Genomic DNA, 15,111 nt, shown 5'->3' on the forward strand with positions numbered 1-15,111 from the left:
TAATAAAGATTGAAAAAAGGATGTGTAAATCCAAGAGTGCTCAGAAATGCTCTTGTGATGGGTTAGGTGTACAGGTTGGTATAAATTATTAAGTCTCCATTAAAGGAAGAAAGGGAGTCCTACCTAGTCCTTCCTAGATTGAGAGAGTCTATGCCTCTACGAAACAATGCGATTAGTAAGGTGGGACTTGAGAACCATTGCCAGTGATTAAATAAACAGGAGGGGCCATCTGGGCTGATTGCATAAAAACCAGCCTAGAGGCTGGTTGATTGACTCTGGGCAGGACAATCCCTCACCTCTGGTGTCCGTCTCCTCCAGCATGGCCCAGGAAAACGCTCCAAGTGGTAAGTGCCCCAGACACCGGCCTCCGTTTTGGTGTCATTGGTTTGGGGAGGACAATGGGCTAAAAGTCCTAGTGGGCTTGATATAAAAGCGTTTATATCACTCTACTGGGCTTCAGGGGGCAGAGATTCTGGCCAGATGGGAGCAGATGCTGTTTTTGGTGCGTCGGCGCCGTGGGGATTTCAGAGATGCAGGCATTCCACAACTGAACGGGACAAAGTCTGGCTTCAGGCCGGAGGGTGGGAGGGAAGGACTTGCAGACGGACTCCGGGAAACTCCGGAGGCAAGAAGTTCAGAGACCAGAACGTCTTTGGACTCCAGGAGCTCCCAGATTTCTCCTGATGGACCTTTGCTCCTGAAATTCAGATTCGTCCAACTGCCTGCTGGTCTCTCGAGAGGCACCTCAGACTTCCCGTGGCCCAAGCTGGCCTCCCGATGCTCACCCCCTAACCCCCTCCCACTGCTCCCTGGCTCAGGAAATGGGGGTCACTATGCCACATGTCACACTTCTAGGAAACATTTTGACCCCAGTTTTTCTCTAATAACCTTCGTCTAAGCAGGCTGGCAATTCTGGAATTCGGGAATTCCTTACCTCTCAGATATTCTAGGTGTCTGGCCATTTCTTGGCCCAGCACCACCCCCGCCGCCTGGGTCACCCCATGTCCTCCCGACTGACCGGCCTACTGATCACCTGGTCCCGATTCAGTCTGTTCCCAATGCTGCAGCCTCCGGGCTTTGATTAAACCGTCAGTTAGATTATGTCTTCTATCTGCGTAGAAGCCCTTGTGACTTCACAGTAAAAGGCACGTGGCCCTAGGAGACCCCCCGGCCCCGGCCCCCCAGGTCTGGGACCTCATGTGCTCCCGCTTCCTCTTCTCCAGACTTGCTAGCCACCTTCTGTACCTGGAACAGGCCAGGCAGGCTGCGGTTCACCGGCCCCCACCTCCTGCAGTGCCCCCACCCCGCCGCCCTCGGGCCCCCTCCCCAGTGGCCTCCAGTCAGCTCAGGTCGCCTTCTCGGCAGGCAGGTCTTCCTCAGCCACTTCACTTAAACCTGGGACCTTATTCTCTGCGTTCCCGCCTGCCTTCTTTCTTGCCAGGAAACATTCAGCATCTGACATTTTAATATATTTTACTTGTTTGCTTTTTATCTCCTCGCTGTCCACCCTATCTATTTTGTTCACAGTGCCTAGTTTTTCATAGATGCTCTAGAGATTTTTTTTTTGAGGAACATTATGTTTACTAGACTCCCCCCATCACCAAGTCCCCCCCACATACCCCATTACAGTCACTGTCCATCAGTGTAGTAAGATTCTGTAGAGTCACTGCTTGTCTTCCCTGTGTTGCACAGCCCTCCCTGTGCCCCCCTCTTATTATACATGCTAATCGTAATGCCCTCTTTCTTTCTCCCCGCCCTTATCCCTCCCTCCCCACCCACCCTCCCCAGTCCCTTTCTCTTTGGTAACTGTTAGTCCATTCTTGGGTTCTGTGATTCTGCTGCTGTTTTGTTCCTTCAGTTTTTCTTTGTTTTTATACTCCACATAAGAGTGAAATCATTTGGTACTTGTCTTTCTCCGCCTGGCTTATTTCACTGAGCATAATACCCTCTAGCTCCATCCATGTTGTTGCAAATGGTAGGATTTGTTTTCTTCTTATGGCTGAATATTTAATATCATATAATGTGGGATTTATTTCTTATCACAAGGTTTTACTGAAAGTGTGGAATTTCTTTCTCAGTTAATTTTATTTCCCTGTAGTGTTTTTAAGAATATTTGGAAACTGATCCTGTTTATCTGCTCTTGAGGGCAATGGACTTAAAAATGAATGAATATGTATGTAGAATTTTCACCAGAAAGCTGGAAGGGTCATAATGGCACCTGCATCATATGCTTTTCATTTCTGTGGGTTCATTCTCGTAATGATGCACCACATGCGTTTTCCTGACTCATCCTGTTCTTGATGAAGGTGAAAAGAGCACATTAATTTTAAACGGTTTTTGAAAACAGAAGACCTTGCCTCCCGTCTCACAGCATTCAGATTCGCCGGAGAAGTTCAGCAATCACCCTTGTGGGTTTCAGAAATTTATAATTATGAGAGATCTTTCCTAGGGGTTCTGTGTATTCCAAACAAGAAGAGGAAATAAGAGACTAGCCTGGACCGGAGCTTTGAATGTTTAGGTTGTCCTGTCAAATGCTTCTTCTCTCCCAATCTTTACACAGCGACGGCAGCAATGAACCGTAGGCGCAGCCGCACCAAATTCACAGAAGACCAACTGAAAATCCTCATCGGTGCGTTCAACCAAAAACCGTACCCAGGCTATGCAACCAAACGCAAACTTGCCTCAGAAATCAACGCTGAGGAGTCTAGAATCCAGGTGAGTCGCAAGTTCTCCGAGATTCTCCGAGAGGAGGAGAAGGAAGCGGGCAGGGGGCGTTAATCGAGCACCAGTTGTGTGCCGGTGTGCTGAGGGCTTTGTGAGGAGCGTCTTGACTGACAGTGAGCTCACGGGGATGTCGCCCTTCGTCTCGCAGACGCGCATGGGGAGGATGAAGGCTCGCAGGGGTGGGGAGGAGGTGGGTGGGAACAGCTCCCGAGAAGAGCAAGTGCTTGAGCTGGTTCTTAAATGAAAAAGAATCGCAGCGTCACTGATACACCTAAAAAGATGATTGCAGCAGATCACGTGGGGACCGGCGGTGAAGGTGCTGGACGCCAAGCCACGCACTGGGCAGGGCGGAGGGCGCAGCCCTGGGCGTGGGCCTAGCGAGAGCCACTCCTGCCGGAGAAAGGCGGTGGCGGGGCGCAGAGGGGTGACCGCGTCTCACTCCCCATTCTCTTCCCTCACCCAGATCTGGTTTCAGAATCGAAGAGCCAGGTACCTACGACCCCAGAGAGCATCGGGGCCTGAGCGGGCCTTAGAAGCAAGCCGAGACCAAGACGGCGCTGAAGAGGAGATTCCGAGTAAACAGTCCGCCCCGGGCCTGCCCTGGAGCTCAGCCGGCCGCTCTGCAGGGGGGAGAGAACGTTCTCGCCCTCGGGGCTTCCCGCTCAGGGCCTCCTGGCGGCAGGAGGCTCCACAGGCCCCGGGGACCTCTTCCCCGCGGAGCCACGGGCATTCTGAGGCTGGCCCCCTGGTTACCTTCCTTCACCGAAGTGCAGTGACCCAGCCGAATACTCTGTCCCCTCTAGAGCCTTCCCCCGGGGACGGCTGGGCCACGGCTCGCCAAGGAGGGGGGCAGCAGGTTCCACCTTAGACGGAGGTGGTGGGACGTGCCTGGGCTCCTTGTCTGAATATGTAGACTGATGTCTGAAATGTTCCTTGGCCCCTCAGTCTTTTTATTTATTTATTTATTTTCAAAATTAAGGTATCATCGATATGCACTCTTATGAGGGTTTCACAAGGAAAACAGTGTGGTTATTACATTCCTCCTTATTATCGAGTCCCCGCCGTCCCCCACTGCAGTCACTGTGACCAGGGCAGGAAGGGGCCACAGAGCCCCTGCTTGTCTCTGTGCTACACTGTCCTTGACCTTCAATCTCGCACCCACCCTAGGCAGGGAAGACAGACGGTGTCGGACCAGCTACACTTCCTCCCAGCTACACACCCTCATCAAGGCGTTTACGAAAAACCCTTATCCGGGGGTTGATTCCAGAGAGCAACTTGCTCAAGAAATTGGGGTTCCAGAGTCAAGAGTCCAAGTAAGTGATAAGGAATTTGTTCCATCTGCTGGGGATGCGATGTCTGGCAGGGGAGCCGTGCTGGCCTCCAGCTGTCTGTGGCCCCCTGGCACCCCCCACCCCAGGGCCTTTCAGGGGAAGGTCGCTTCGTCTGGCAGGTCCCACCCCCAGGAGCCCGGAGACCCACTCTCGGCCCTTTCAGCTCTTATCTGCCAGGATCAGTGTTGTATTTCCTGTGATCTCAGCAGTGCCTGGCACGTGACACTCAGTAAGAACTGGTTGAGTGAATGATGAAGAACGAATGTTCCTTTACGCTGAATGTGAGCCAGGCATTCGGCTAAAGCCTTCTTATCTGTCGTATCCCTCAGCCTTTCTAATGATCCCGTGAGGTTGGAATTATTATGTCTGCCTTAGGGATTAGCATTGAGCTCAGAGGAACCTAGCGGCTGACGGATCCTAAAACGGAACGTGGTTCTGTTGGAGGGGTGCCTGCGTGCGCATGTGTGTGAGAGCCGGGGCCCCTCCTGCAGCGGGAAGCTGACATGCCCTGCTCCTCCTCTCTCTCCTCTCTGCCTTTTCCTCTCTTTTATTTTGCATTCATACTGAGGACCTACTGTGTGCAAGGAACAGTACTACACTGGGATGTACTGAGGAACAGAAGTAGCTTAGAAAATAATAAGGGAGATGGGCAAATAAACCAGCAGTTTCAAAATGTGATTAAGTGGCGCACGAAGATCACCTCCCAGACAAGTATGAATGAATGGATGTGTTTGGTGTGAACAGACATGTTATCTGGTCAGAAATAGCTTCCAGAGGAAAACTATCCCCAGGGCTTGTAAAACAAGTCGACTGGCAGAGGAGGGGTTAACAAGGGCAGCATTTGTGGAAGACGGGGTTCCCAGGGACAGCCCTGTGGCCTCCAGAAAAATTGGGCCGGAGCACTTGGGTGACGTGGGGAGAGGGACGGGGGCCCCAGGTCCGGAGTGGTGGCTCCTGGCCCACGAACCACCGTCTCACGGGGGCACTTTGCGTGGGCGTCTTCCAGCAGCCTGGGAGCTGTGAGATGCGGCCCACCTCTGAGTAACCCCTGCATGCCGAACAGAGAGCAGGTTTCCTGAAGTGGATCAGCCACTTGGAAAAGTGCTAGAAGAGCTTATTCTTTATCCTTTGGGTGGTGGGCACCAGAAGAGCTCAGGCGCCGAGAGAGCACGCTGGGAGTTTAAGTCTGCTCTTCCTCCAGAGGGAAAAACGGGTTCCACTCTGGACACAAGCACAGGTTTGACAACAGGTGAAACGTCCTGAGGATGGTGAGGAGATGAGGTCTGTCTGAGGAGCAAACGGGTGTACAGGGGCAGCCTCTGCACAGACAGGTCGTGGACAGGGACAGGGGACAGACACGAGACTGCCGGGCGGGTGCGCGGCTCGGCGTGGCTGGCTGGCTGGCTGGGGCGGCTGTTGTCCAGCAGGAAGACTGGGTTCTGGGGGAATATAAGGCGCTCCATGGGGCCGGAGGTCAGAGACATCCAGGATAGATATCTAAGGCAGCTTCCATGCAACCCCACAGCTCTGGGGAGGATGGAGGATTGGGTGGACGAGCACGCGTCCACCGAGGGCTGGCCGACTTCATAGTGAAGATGGATTTAAATGGCAGGCTGATTTTGAGTGGTTTGATGTGATTCCAGAAGAAGAGGGAGCGTGAGTGGGGAGAGAAGAATCCAAAGGCAGTGGTGTCGTGTGGTGGTGGGGCCGCCCTAATATCCTCTGGGCTGGTGGTCTCCCAGATTTTAAAGCTGCGGTTGTTTTCCTTGCCAAATCAGGATATGGGTAGGTACATAAAGAAAGAGAACTCTGTGAATGACTTCCCCAGCGGGGGGCTAATTCTCACCAATAGCACAAGCAGGGCGGATGGAAAAGGGATTTCTGATGTGGGTGTACGAACAACCCGTGGCTGCCTCTGAGCAGCCCTTCCAAGCCAGCTGCTCCCCGACAGGGCGGTGTGTGCCTCTAGGAAGGAGGTGGACCTTTCAGCGACACTACGCGACTTTCCAAGGTTTGGTTTTGGATTCCAGACCCTCACAGATTCTGTTCGCAGCTTCTGTGGAGACCAAACTGGGGACTGTGGATGGCGAGGGAAGTGTGCGGGTGTGGCCTTCAGAGTTGTATCATTATAACTTAGAGTGTGTACGAGTGCATGTGATGCATGTCTAATGTGCATATGTGTATAATTCATGGGCACAAGCAAGTAAGTAATTATGTCTTGTGGGATAAAAAGTGTTTCCCCAAGCCGATACTTTTCTATCCTGAATCATGGAAGAAAAACAGGCATTTCTGAGAGGAAGAAAAAAAAGGTGGAAAGAGAATTCCAGGCACGGGGAATAGCTGCAGTGGCCCTTTGGGGGAAAACAAGCCCTTGTAATGAGGGGCTTGGGGTCCTTTCAGGCAATGAAACCTTCACTGGGCCGTGAAGGTACTCGGTGTGAGGCTCAGAATTTTGGGCTTTATCTTCAGGCCTGATGAGACTTTCCTAAATGTCATGTGGAATGTCAGTGATGTTGGGATCACGCCTAAAATAAACCCCTTCTTTCTCCTCGTTGCCTTAAGGAAAAAGCAATGGTGAGGCCTGCATGACATCCGTGTTTTAGTTGATTCTCTTTGCTTTACCCTGCTAGGTTTGGTTTCAAAATCGAAGGTCTAGATTCCATGTCCAGAGGAAAAGAGAAGCTGCTGAGGTCTCAGGACAGAGCCAAGACCGAGGACAAGAATCTCTGTCAGACGAAGAGCTCCAGGTAACCAGCCGGCGGCTCCGGGGCCTCCTGAGCCACTCATGGCGGAGTCACTCCAGCTTCCTCTTGGGACGCAGAAGGCACGTCCCGCTCCAGGGCCTGTCAGGCTCCGGGCGGTCGGGGTCCGGCCGAGTCCCTGAATTCTCTTCCTGGGTCTGGTCTTCGCAAGAAACTCCACCGCCCACTTTGCCAGCTGGAGTCCAGAGACCCCATTACAATGTGGGTTTTGTTTGAGGATGTCAAAGGCCTGGCACACAGTAAACAATAAGCTTCCGTGGAAGGTATGATTGAGATAATGCAAGACTGAGTCCTCGGGTGTGTTCTGCCGGGGCCGGTGAGTGTGCGACTTTCCCAGGAGGTATTGGTTCCATATTGGCCTGGAAAGGTGGGAAAGAGTTGACTTCTGTGTTTGTGTGTATAAACTGGCTTCTTCTGTTTTCCTCTCCCCTTATCTTTCCTCTTTAGGTATAGAAAGTACACAAAATGGCCCCAACGTCCCTGGTGACTGTCCTTTTTCCCTGGAGTCAGGACAGGGCGTGGAGACAGTTGTCAGCCTGGCCTCCGAATCCTGGAAACACGCCCTTCTAAACACACCTTCAGCTTCTCCAGAAACTGGGCCTCCGGGGGTGGTTCACGGGACCCCGGGAGACCCGGAGGCACACACAAGGCCCCCCCAGCCCCACCGACTGATCCCGCCTCCAGAGCTCACAGAGCCTCGAGGACAGTGAAAACCGAGTTACTCATTATCATCTTCCAGTCTTCATAGTTATTGTGGTATTTTAATAAACAAATACATGCCCTGTTTGCTCTTGGCCCCTGGCCTGGCACAGAGCTCCTGGAGCCTTGGCATTTCCTGCGGGGAGGGCGGTGAAGGTGCCCGGGATGTGCGCCGGCCCCCACCCCCACCGCGGTGCCACGCGGCACACCCACTCGGACCGGCCGTGTCGGTGTTTCCGTATGGTCGGAGCCTGCCTGGGCACTTCCCTCGGCATCTCCAGAGACGAGACAGTGCCGTCTTTGGTACCTGGCGATGGACACAGTTACTTCCATTTCTGAAGCAGGATATTTCTTAAAAAGTAAACAATGTGGCCGAATAAGGATTTCTCTGAGGAATTAGGTCATTTTCAATGTTTAGTATTTTCTATCCAGCTGATAATTATATTCTACAAAAATAAAATTTTTAATCAATATGATAGATGGAAAACCTGCAAAATCTATTTTTACACGTACATACAATGTATGAGATGTAATATATGTTCTTTTTAAATGGGATCATAGTCTAGATCAGTACTGTCCAGTTGAAATTTCTGTGCTGATGGGTATGTTCCATATTAATCTGTCCAGTCGGGTAGCCACAAGCCCCAACTGACTACTGAGCACTAGAAATGTAGCCAGTGTGACAGGAAGGGAATTTTTTACTTATTTTGATTTTGATTTAGATACCTAGAACCACATGTGGCTAGTGGCTACCCTACGAACAGCACAGATCTAGAAAGCATTCTGTGAGCCATCTCATTCAAGATTACATGGGCAGCATCTTTCCGATTTAAGAAATGTCCTCAGACACTGGTACCTGTTTGTATGATGCACTATAGGTTAGAAAGTATAATGTAAATCTATGTTTCAATGACAGGCAAACCAAAATTATAAGGATACGTTTTAAGAGGATGTACGTGGCCCAAATGAAACCTAAAACACTGCACTAAGGGACAGGAAAGAGAACATGAATGTTCCTAGTCTGAGCATCCAACCCAGAAGTTAGAAAAATAAGATAAAGCAAAAGCACAAACACTTAGGAAGATGGGCATAACTCGGTGCTTGTGGGACAAGGGTTTCTCGAAATGACTGAGGCAGACTTCCCTGGGGAGGTGTCATTTTGAGCCAACAGAGTAGAAGAATGAATTGTGTGAGGATCTGGAGGAAAATGTTTCAAGATAAAGACTGTTCAAGAGGCCTAAGGGGGCAGAGAAGCCAAATATCCAGGGGCCAGGAAAGACGGTCTGATGGGTGCTGGCAGGGTAGGCGGTGTTCAGTGCGAAGGCCCCGGGGTGGTGGAGAGGAGGACCACACACGCAGCTGTTCATAGAGCTGGATTCTGAGAAAAGGAAGATACTGAGCCATCCAAGGGTTTACAATCTGTGTTGATGTTTAAAAGGGCATCCGTTTGGAGAATAAACAGTGCAAGTAAGCGTTTGGAGGCTCATGGCAGAGGAGTGGGGCTGTGAATTAGGGGACACCAGTCCTGGACCCTAAGGGCAATGTGGAATGTCCTGTCCATCTCGTTTGCAGATTCTGCCTGTGGGACAGTGGCTTTCAAGGTAAAGATACTAATGAACACGCACAATTACTTTGCCCCAACACCCTCAGAGTTCTTCACATCAGTTAAACCACCTAATGCTCACTGCCTTTTCTGCTGCCACAGACCGTTACAGATGAGGCAACTGAGGCCTGGAGGGATCCGGTCACTTGCCTGCAGTCTGACAGCTAGTGCAAGGTGCAACAGGGCTCTCCAGGGCTCATTGCTTAACCACTAACTACCTAGCTTCTCACAGTCTTGTGTAGATTTTCAGGGTAGGTAACCTTCAGAGGACTGGTCAGTACTAAGTATCAGTTTGAGGGCTATATGCTTCCATATGACATAAGCTGTAGCATAACTGTCAGGAGATACGTGGGAAAGTTCCTTGATCCTATTCCCAAAGTGACAGCTTGTAATTCTTTTCAAATCATTTTTATTTAAGGAAGATACTTCATCCCGAGTTCCAGTTCTGCAACCTGGGGGCAGTACCTACAGATGAGACATCATGATCACTTTCAGGGTGTGGACTGGAGTTAGAGGTGTTTTCAAGTGGGTTTCCACACAGACAGTAAACCGTCATGTGCTGCTTCTGCGTTCCAGCGGCCGGCTCAGCTGTGTCAGCACTTTACCATTTGCACTGCTCTGAAATTCTTGTCCTTACCATGTGGAAATAACAGTGATGCTGTCAAATTAGGCCACAGGTCTATATATAAACTCCAGAATATCTCTGCAGGTTCTCTCACCACTTATTTTTCAAACCATTAATCTTAAGAAATCCTCTCCACTAATATTAACATTAGCCCCACATCCCAACACTTTCAGTAGATGAGAAAGCAACCTCCCCATAGCAATTATTGCCTTTGCCACTGTTAGGGAAGAAAATGATGTGAATCATACTTCCATTTCACCCCTCAAATTGGGGCTGATTGGTAGAATCAGGTCATTTTTTGAAAACAGTATTTTAAAGAAAATATTGAGAGGAAGGTACAGAGATTTCCCATATGTCCCCTGCCCCCCAACATGAATAGCCTCTTCCCTCATCAACTTCTGCCAACAGAAGGTACATTAGTTATGACTAAGAACCTACAGTGACACATCATCACCCAAAGTGCATAGCTTACAATAGGGTTCCTCCTGGTGTCGTACATTCTGTGGGTCTGGACAAATGCATAATGTCATGTATCCACTATTAAGGTATCATACAGGGAAGTTTCACTGATCTAAAAATCCTCTGTGTTGGCCTATTCACCCCTCCTCTTGACAGTTGGGTCATTTGAAAAATATCCATCTTCATGACACAAATAAGTGGAAAAATATACCATGCTCAGGGATAGGAAAAATTAATATTGCTAAAATGGTTATCCTGCCCAAAGCAATGTACAGATTCAATGCAATCCCTACCAGAATACAGAGTGAGAGCAAATGATCCTACAATTTGTATGGAACCACAGAAGACTCCAGATAACCAAAGCAATTTTGGGAAAGAAGAACAAAGCTGGAAAAATCATGCTCCCTGATTTCAAATTATACTCTACAACTGTAGTAATCAATTTCCAGTATAGTACTGTTCCCTTTAAAACAGACACCTAGGTCAATAGAACAGAATAGAGAGAGCCCGGAAATAATCCCACACTTAGAGTCAATTAAGCTATGAAAAAGGAGGCAAGCATACACAATGGGAAAAAGACAGTCTCTTCAATAAATGGTGTTGGAAAAACCGACAGCTACATGCAAAAGAATGAACTAGATCATTCTCTTACACCATACTCAAAAATACACTCAAAATGGGTTAAAGACCTGAAACCATAAAACTAGTAGAAAACATAGGCAATAAACTCTTGAACATCATCAGCATTAGTAATTTTTTTCTGGACATGTCTCCCAGGCAAGGGAAACAAAAGAAAAAAAATAAGTAAGTGGGACTACATCAAACCAAAAAGCTTCTGTGCAGCAAAGGAAACCATCAGCAAAACAAAAAGGCAGCCTGGTGAATGGGAAAAGATATTTGCAAGTGATGTATCCAATAAGGGGCTAATATCCCAAATATATAGAGAACTGATACAACCCAACATCAAAAAACCCCAAATAATCTGGTTTAAAAATGGGTAGAGGACCTGAATAGACATTTTTCCAAAGAAGACACACAATTGATCCAGCAGGTTACATGAATGTACACACGTCAGAATTCATCAAGCTGTACACTAAGATTTGTGCATTTTAGGTATCTTGATACAAAACAAAAGAGGCCATGCAGATGGTCAACAGACACATGAAAAGATGCTCAATATCACCAATCATCAGAGAAATGCAGATCAAAACCAGTGAGATATCATCTCACACCAGTTAGAATGGCCAATATTAAAAAAAACCAAAGAGCAAAGAAGTAACAAGCGTCGGTGAGGGTGAGCGAAAAGCAGGTTCTTGAACACTGCTGGCGGGACCACAAATTGGTGCAGCCACTACGGAAAGCAGTATGGAGGTTTCTCATGATAAAAACAGGAATACAACCCAGTAATTCCACTTCTGGGAATTTACCCAAAGAAGACAACATTAATTCTGAAAGATATATACAGCCCTGTTTTTATTGCAGCTTAATTTGCAACAGCCAAGATACAGCAGCGACCTAAGTTTCCACTGGTAGATGAAAGGATAAAGATGTGGTACGTACACAACAGAATATTACTCAACCATACAGAAACAATGAAATCTTGCTATTTGCAACAACACGGATGGACCACGAGGGTATATGCAAAATGAAATAAGTCAGACAGAGAAAGACAAACACCATATGATTTCACTTACATGTGAAATCTAAAAAACAAACATACAAACAAAAAATAGAGTCATAAACAGAGACAACAGACTGTGAGGTGTGGGGAGCAGATGCAATAGGTGAAGGGGATAAAAAGGTACAGACTTTAATTTGTAAAGTAAATTAGCCATAGGGATGGAAGCACGGCATAGGGAATATCGTCAATAATATTGTAATATCTTGGTATGGTGACAGATGGTCACCCCGTATCCTGGTGAGCATTTGCTAACTGTCCAATCACTATGTTGTGCTGTATATCAACTATATTTCAATCAATTTTTTTAGAAAACCCATCTTCAGATATGTTTACAGGGAGATGGAATCTCCTGCAGCCTGCCTCATCCAGTCTGGGGTGATCACGCAGCCTTCAACGGGACGCTCAGTTTTGGGGAGCCGCTGATAATAAGCAGGGGTCGTGCAATGTATTTACGTCCAAGACCCAGGCGAGGGTGGGACCCATGGGACCCACCCGCGCGAGCTTCAGCAGGGAGCATGCGCACTGCCCGGAGGGCGGAGGCGCGCCTCGTTTTTCCCGGGATTCCAATGCGCCGCTGTTCGCGTGTCACCTGCTCGCGTGGCCCTTCGCCTGGCTTAGCAGCTTAAGTGAAGGGTTTTCTCTTTGCAAGTGATTTTCAACCAGAAACAGAGAAAATTTATGAAGTTAAGACGTTATTTTTAACTTTCGTCTTTATGTCAAAGCGGATGTAATGCTGTGGGGGTTAAACAATCTTTTAACTTTCCGTAACTAAGATGTTCTTGTGGCCGTTTTAATCAATTTCACCTGGCCTTCCATCATCTGGATAAAGACTGATGTTTCACCTCAATTTGAGGTGAAAGATTGTTTTTCTTGAAAAATTTACTTTGGAAACAGGGTTTTCTCAGTGCTTCTAAAGTCACGATTTTTACGGGAGTTCCTTAGGCTTGGGGGCATCTGGCGGAGGAGGTCTGATAGGACTGGGTCAGGCGGGCTGACCGCTCCTGCCTGGATTGTAATGCGGGATAGGGTAGGTCTGGGGCGATTAAATTAATTTTGGTCCTTAATTTAGCTTTTCGGTGGACATACGCCTTCTCGTTCCCAGGCCACGAAGGGAGACAAGGGCACAGGCAGCGAGAGCCGACGTGCCGGTTCGCACTGGGTCCCGGGCAGCGACGTGGGCTCTGGTTTTCATTACCCCCCCTGGAAGTCAAACGGTTTCGGTTTCTAGGGAGGGTGTTTCGTGCTCCCGTTAGGAAGTCGTGCTCCCGGGACGCCGCCCATCCCGGCCTCCCTCCGGGGATCAGCGCCCCCGGCCCGGGGCTCCGCTCCCGGCCTGATGGCTTTGCGTTCTCCGCCCCCTCCCTGCGTTCTGACCGAGCCCGGCTCCACCCCAAGGCCTCAGCGGAGGCGCGTTTCAGGGACGCGGCAGCTCGGTCCGCGCGCAGCTCTCGGCGCCTCTCTGCTGGGCGCTGACGCGGGTCTGTGGGCGTGCAGGCCCGTCCTCCGCCCGGCACCGTGCAGGCCTCGCGTGTGCCCGAGGCCCGCGTCCCGGAGCCCCGGTGCTCCTGGGGACAGCTGGCTCCCCGGGCTTGCACACAGCGGAAGGCGCGGGCCTCCCCTGCGCCCGGCTCCCCAGGGATCCCCCGTTTTCTGGAACTCTCCTTCGTGGTTTACTGCCTCGTTTTGCGCGCCGGCTCCTCCGGTAGTTTCCGGTAGGAACAGCATGCGGAGGGAAAGCTTTACAAAAATACTGTTTCCGCGCACTTTGCTTTCCAGGAGTTCTTCACGTGGGTGACAGATCTCTATTTTTGATGCCAAACTGCTTCTAATAATTTTGTTTTTGAATTTCTGGGGAGTAAGAAGGTTTTTTCTTTTTTTTAAGGTTTTGTTTTTCAGAGCAGTTTTAGGTTTACAGTTAAACCGCAAGGCAGGTACAGGTACTTCTTTGCCCGGCCCGTGGACACTCCCCCATTGCAACATACAAGGACACGGCGTTATCACCCAAAGTCCATGGTTTACTTTGGGGGTCCCTCTTAGTGTTTTGCCACCTATGGGTTTAGAGAAATGTACGATGGCATGTGTCCCTCGTTTTATCACACAGTATTTTCTGCTGCCCTAAAGATCCGCTGTGCTCCACCTATCCATCCACACCCCCCCCCCGACTAATCTACTGATCCTTCTAATCTTTCTATCGTCTCCATAGTTTTGTGTTTTCCAGAACATCAGAGAGCTGAAACCATACAGTATGCAGCCTTTCTGACTGACTTCTTCCACTTAGTGACATGCAATTAAGTTTCCTTCATGTCTTTTCATGGCTTGACAGCTCATTTCTTTTCAGTGCTGAATAACGTTCCATGGTCCACATGGTCCTGAGTGGCTTTGCAGCCTGCATGCCCGTGAGGCCGGCTGGGCCCTACAGGGCTCCTCTGTCCACACTTCCCTCTGTCTGCTTATATTTCCTGGCCTCCTTGGTTCTGAATGTCCAAGACACAGTCCCCTTCTGGTCCGCTCAGGCCGTGGCTTGTAGCACGGGCTTCTCTGGCCACACTTGCCCTGCAGGGGGCCGTCCCCCCCCCTCACGGTCCGGTGTCCCTGTCGTGGGCCCCCAGCCTTTCCCCTGAGAATGTTTTCAGATCCATCTTTGACCTACACACCTGCCTGGCAACCAGGGGGGGCGTCTCCATGTTTCCTCTTTGTGCTTTTCCCCTCAGTAAGGTCTCCTTGGTTCCGCCTTGATTTTATCATTTTGAAAACATTTTTGGCTTACAGAAATATGGAACAAATACTATGAAAAATCACTGCATGCCCTCCAGCCAGGTTCCCCAAATGGTAATGTTTTATCACCTGTCCGTTATTAGTCCACGTGTGTGTGTGTGTGTCAACACATGCACACACAAGCACACACACTTATCTCTGCCTGAGCTGAAAGTTGCAGCTGGGAAGCCCCCTAGACTGGAGTGTTTTCTTTAAAAACAAAGACATTCTCTTACATGATCAGAGTACAATGATTAAAGCCAGGTACTTAGCATCAAATACAGTGCTAGTATTAATCTATAAGCTTCCCTTGAATTAGCAGCTGCCCCAGTAATGCTCTTTGCGGCAAAAGGGGAAAGAAGACCGGACCCAAACTTTGCTGCTGTGAAGGTCAGAGCCCCGGCCGTGGGCGGGTGGGCTGGGGGGGCCCGAAGCTTTAAGACCATTTATGTGGACACGAGTGCAATAGAGCC

The 15,111-nt window shown here is 49.5% G+C and overlaps 1 protein-coding gene across 1 annotated transcript; it reads left to right on the forward strand.

Moving 5' to 3' along the window:
- Window positions 1–1,812: 1,812 nt before the first annotated feature.
- Window positions 1,813–13,600, forward strand: LOC118932675 (homeobox protein MSX-1). Its single transcript, XM_057496671.1, has 5 exons — window positions 1,813–2,760; window positions 2,873–2,914; window positions 3,188–3,472; window positions 3,759–4,037; window positions 13,379–13,600. The coding sequence occupies exons 1-5, from the start codon at window positions 2,572–2,574 to the stop codon at window positions 13,598–13,600; spliced, it is 1,017 nt and encodes a 338-aa protein (XP_057352654.1). The 5' UTR covers window positions 1,813–2,571.
- The last annotated feature ends 1,511 nt before the right edge of the window (window positions 13,601–15,111 follow it).

The sequence above is a fragment of the Manis pentadactyla genome, assembly GCF_030020395.1.
Source record: "Manis pentadactyla isolate mManPen7 chromosome 15 unlocalized genomic scaffold, mManPen7.hap1 SUPER_15_unloc_1, whole genome shotgun sequence".
Classification (NCBI taxonomy): domain Eukaryota; kingdom Metazoa; phylum Chordata; class Mammalia; order Pholidota; family Manidae; genus Manis; species Manis pentadactyla.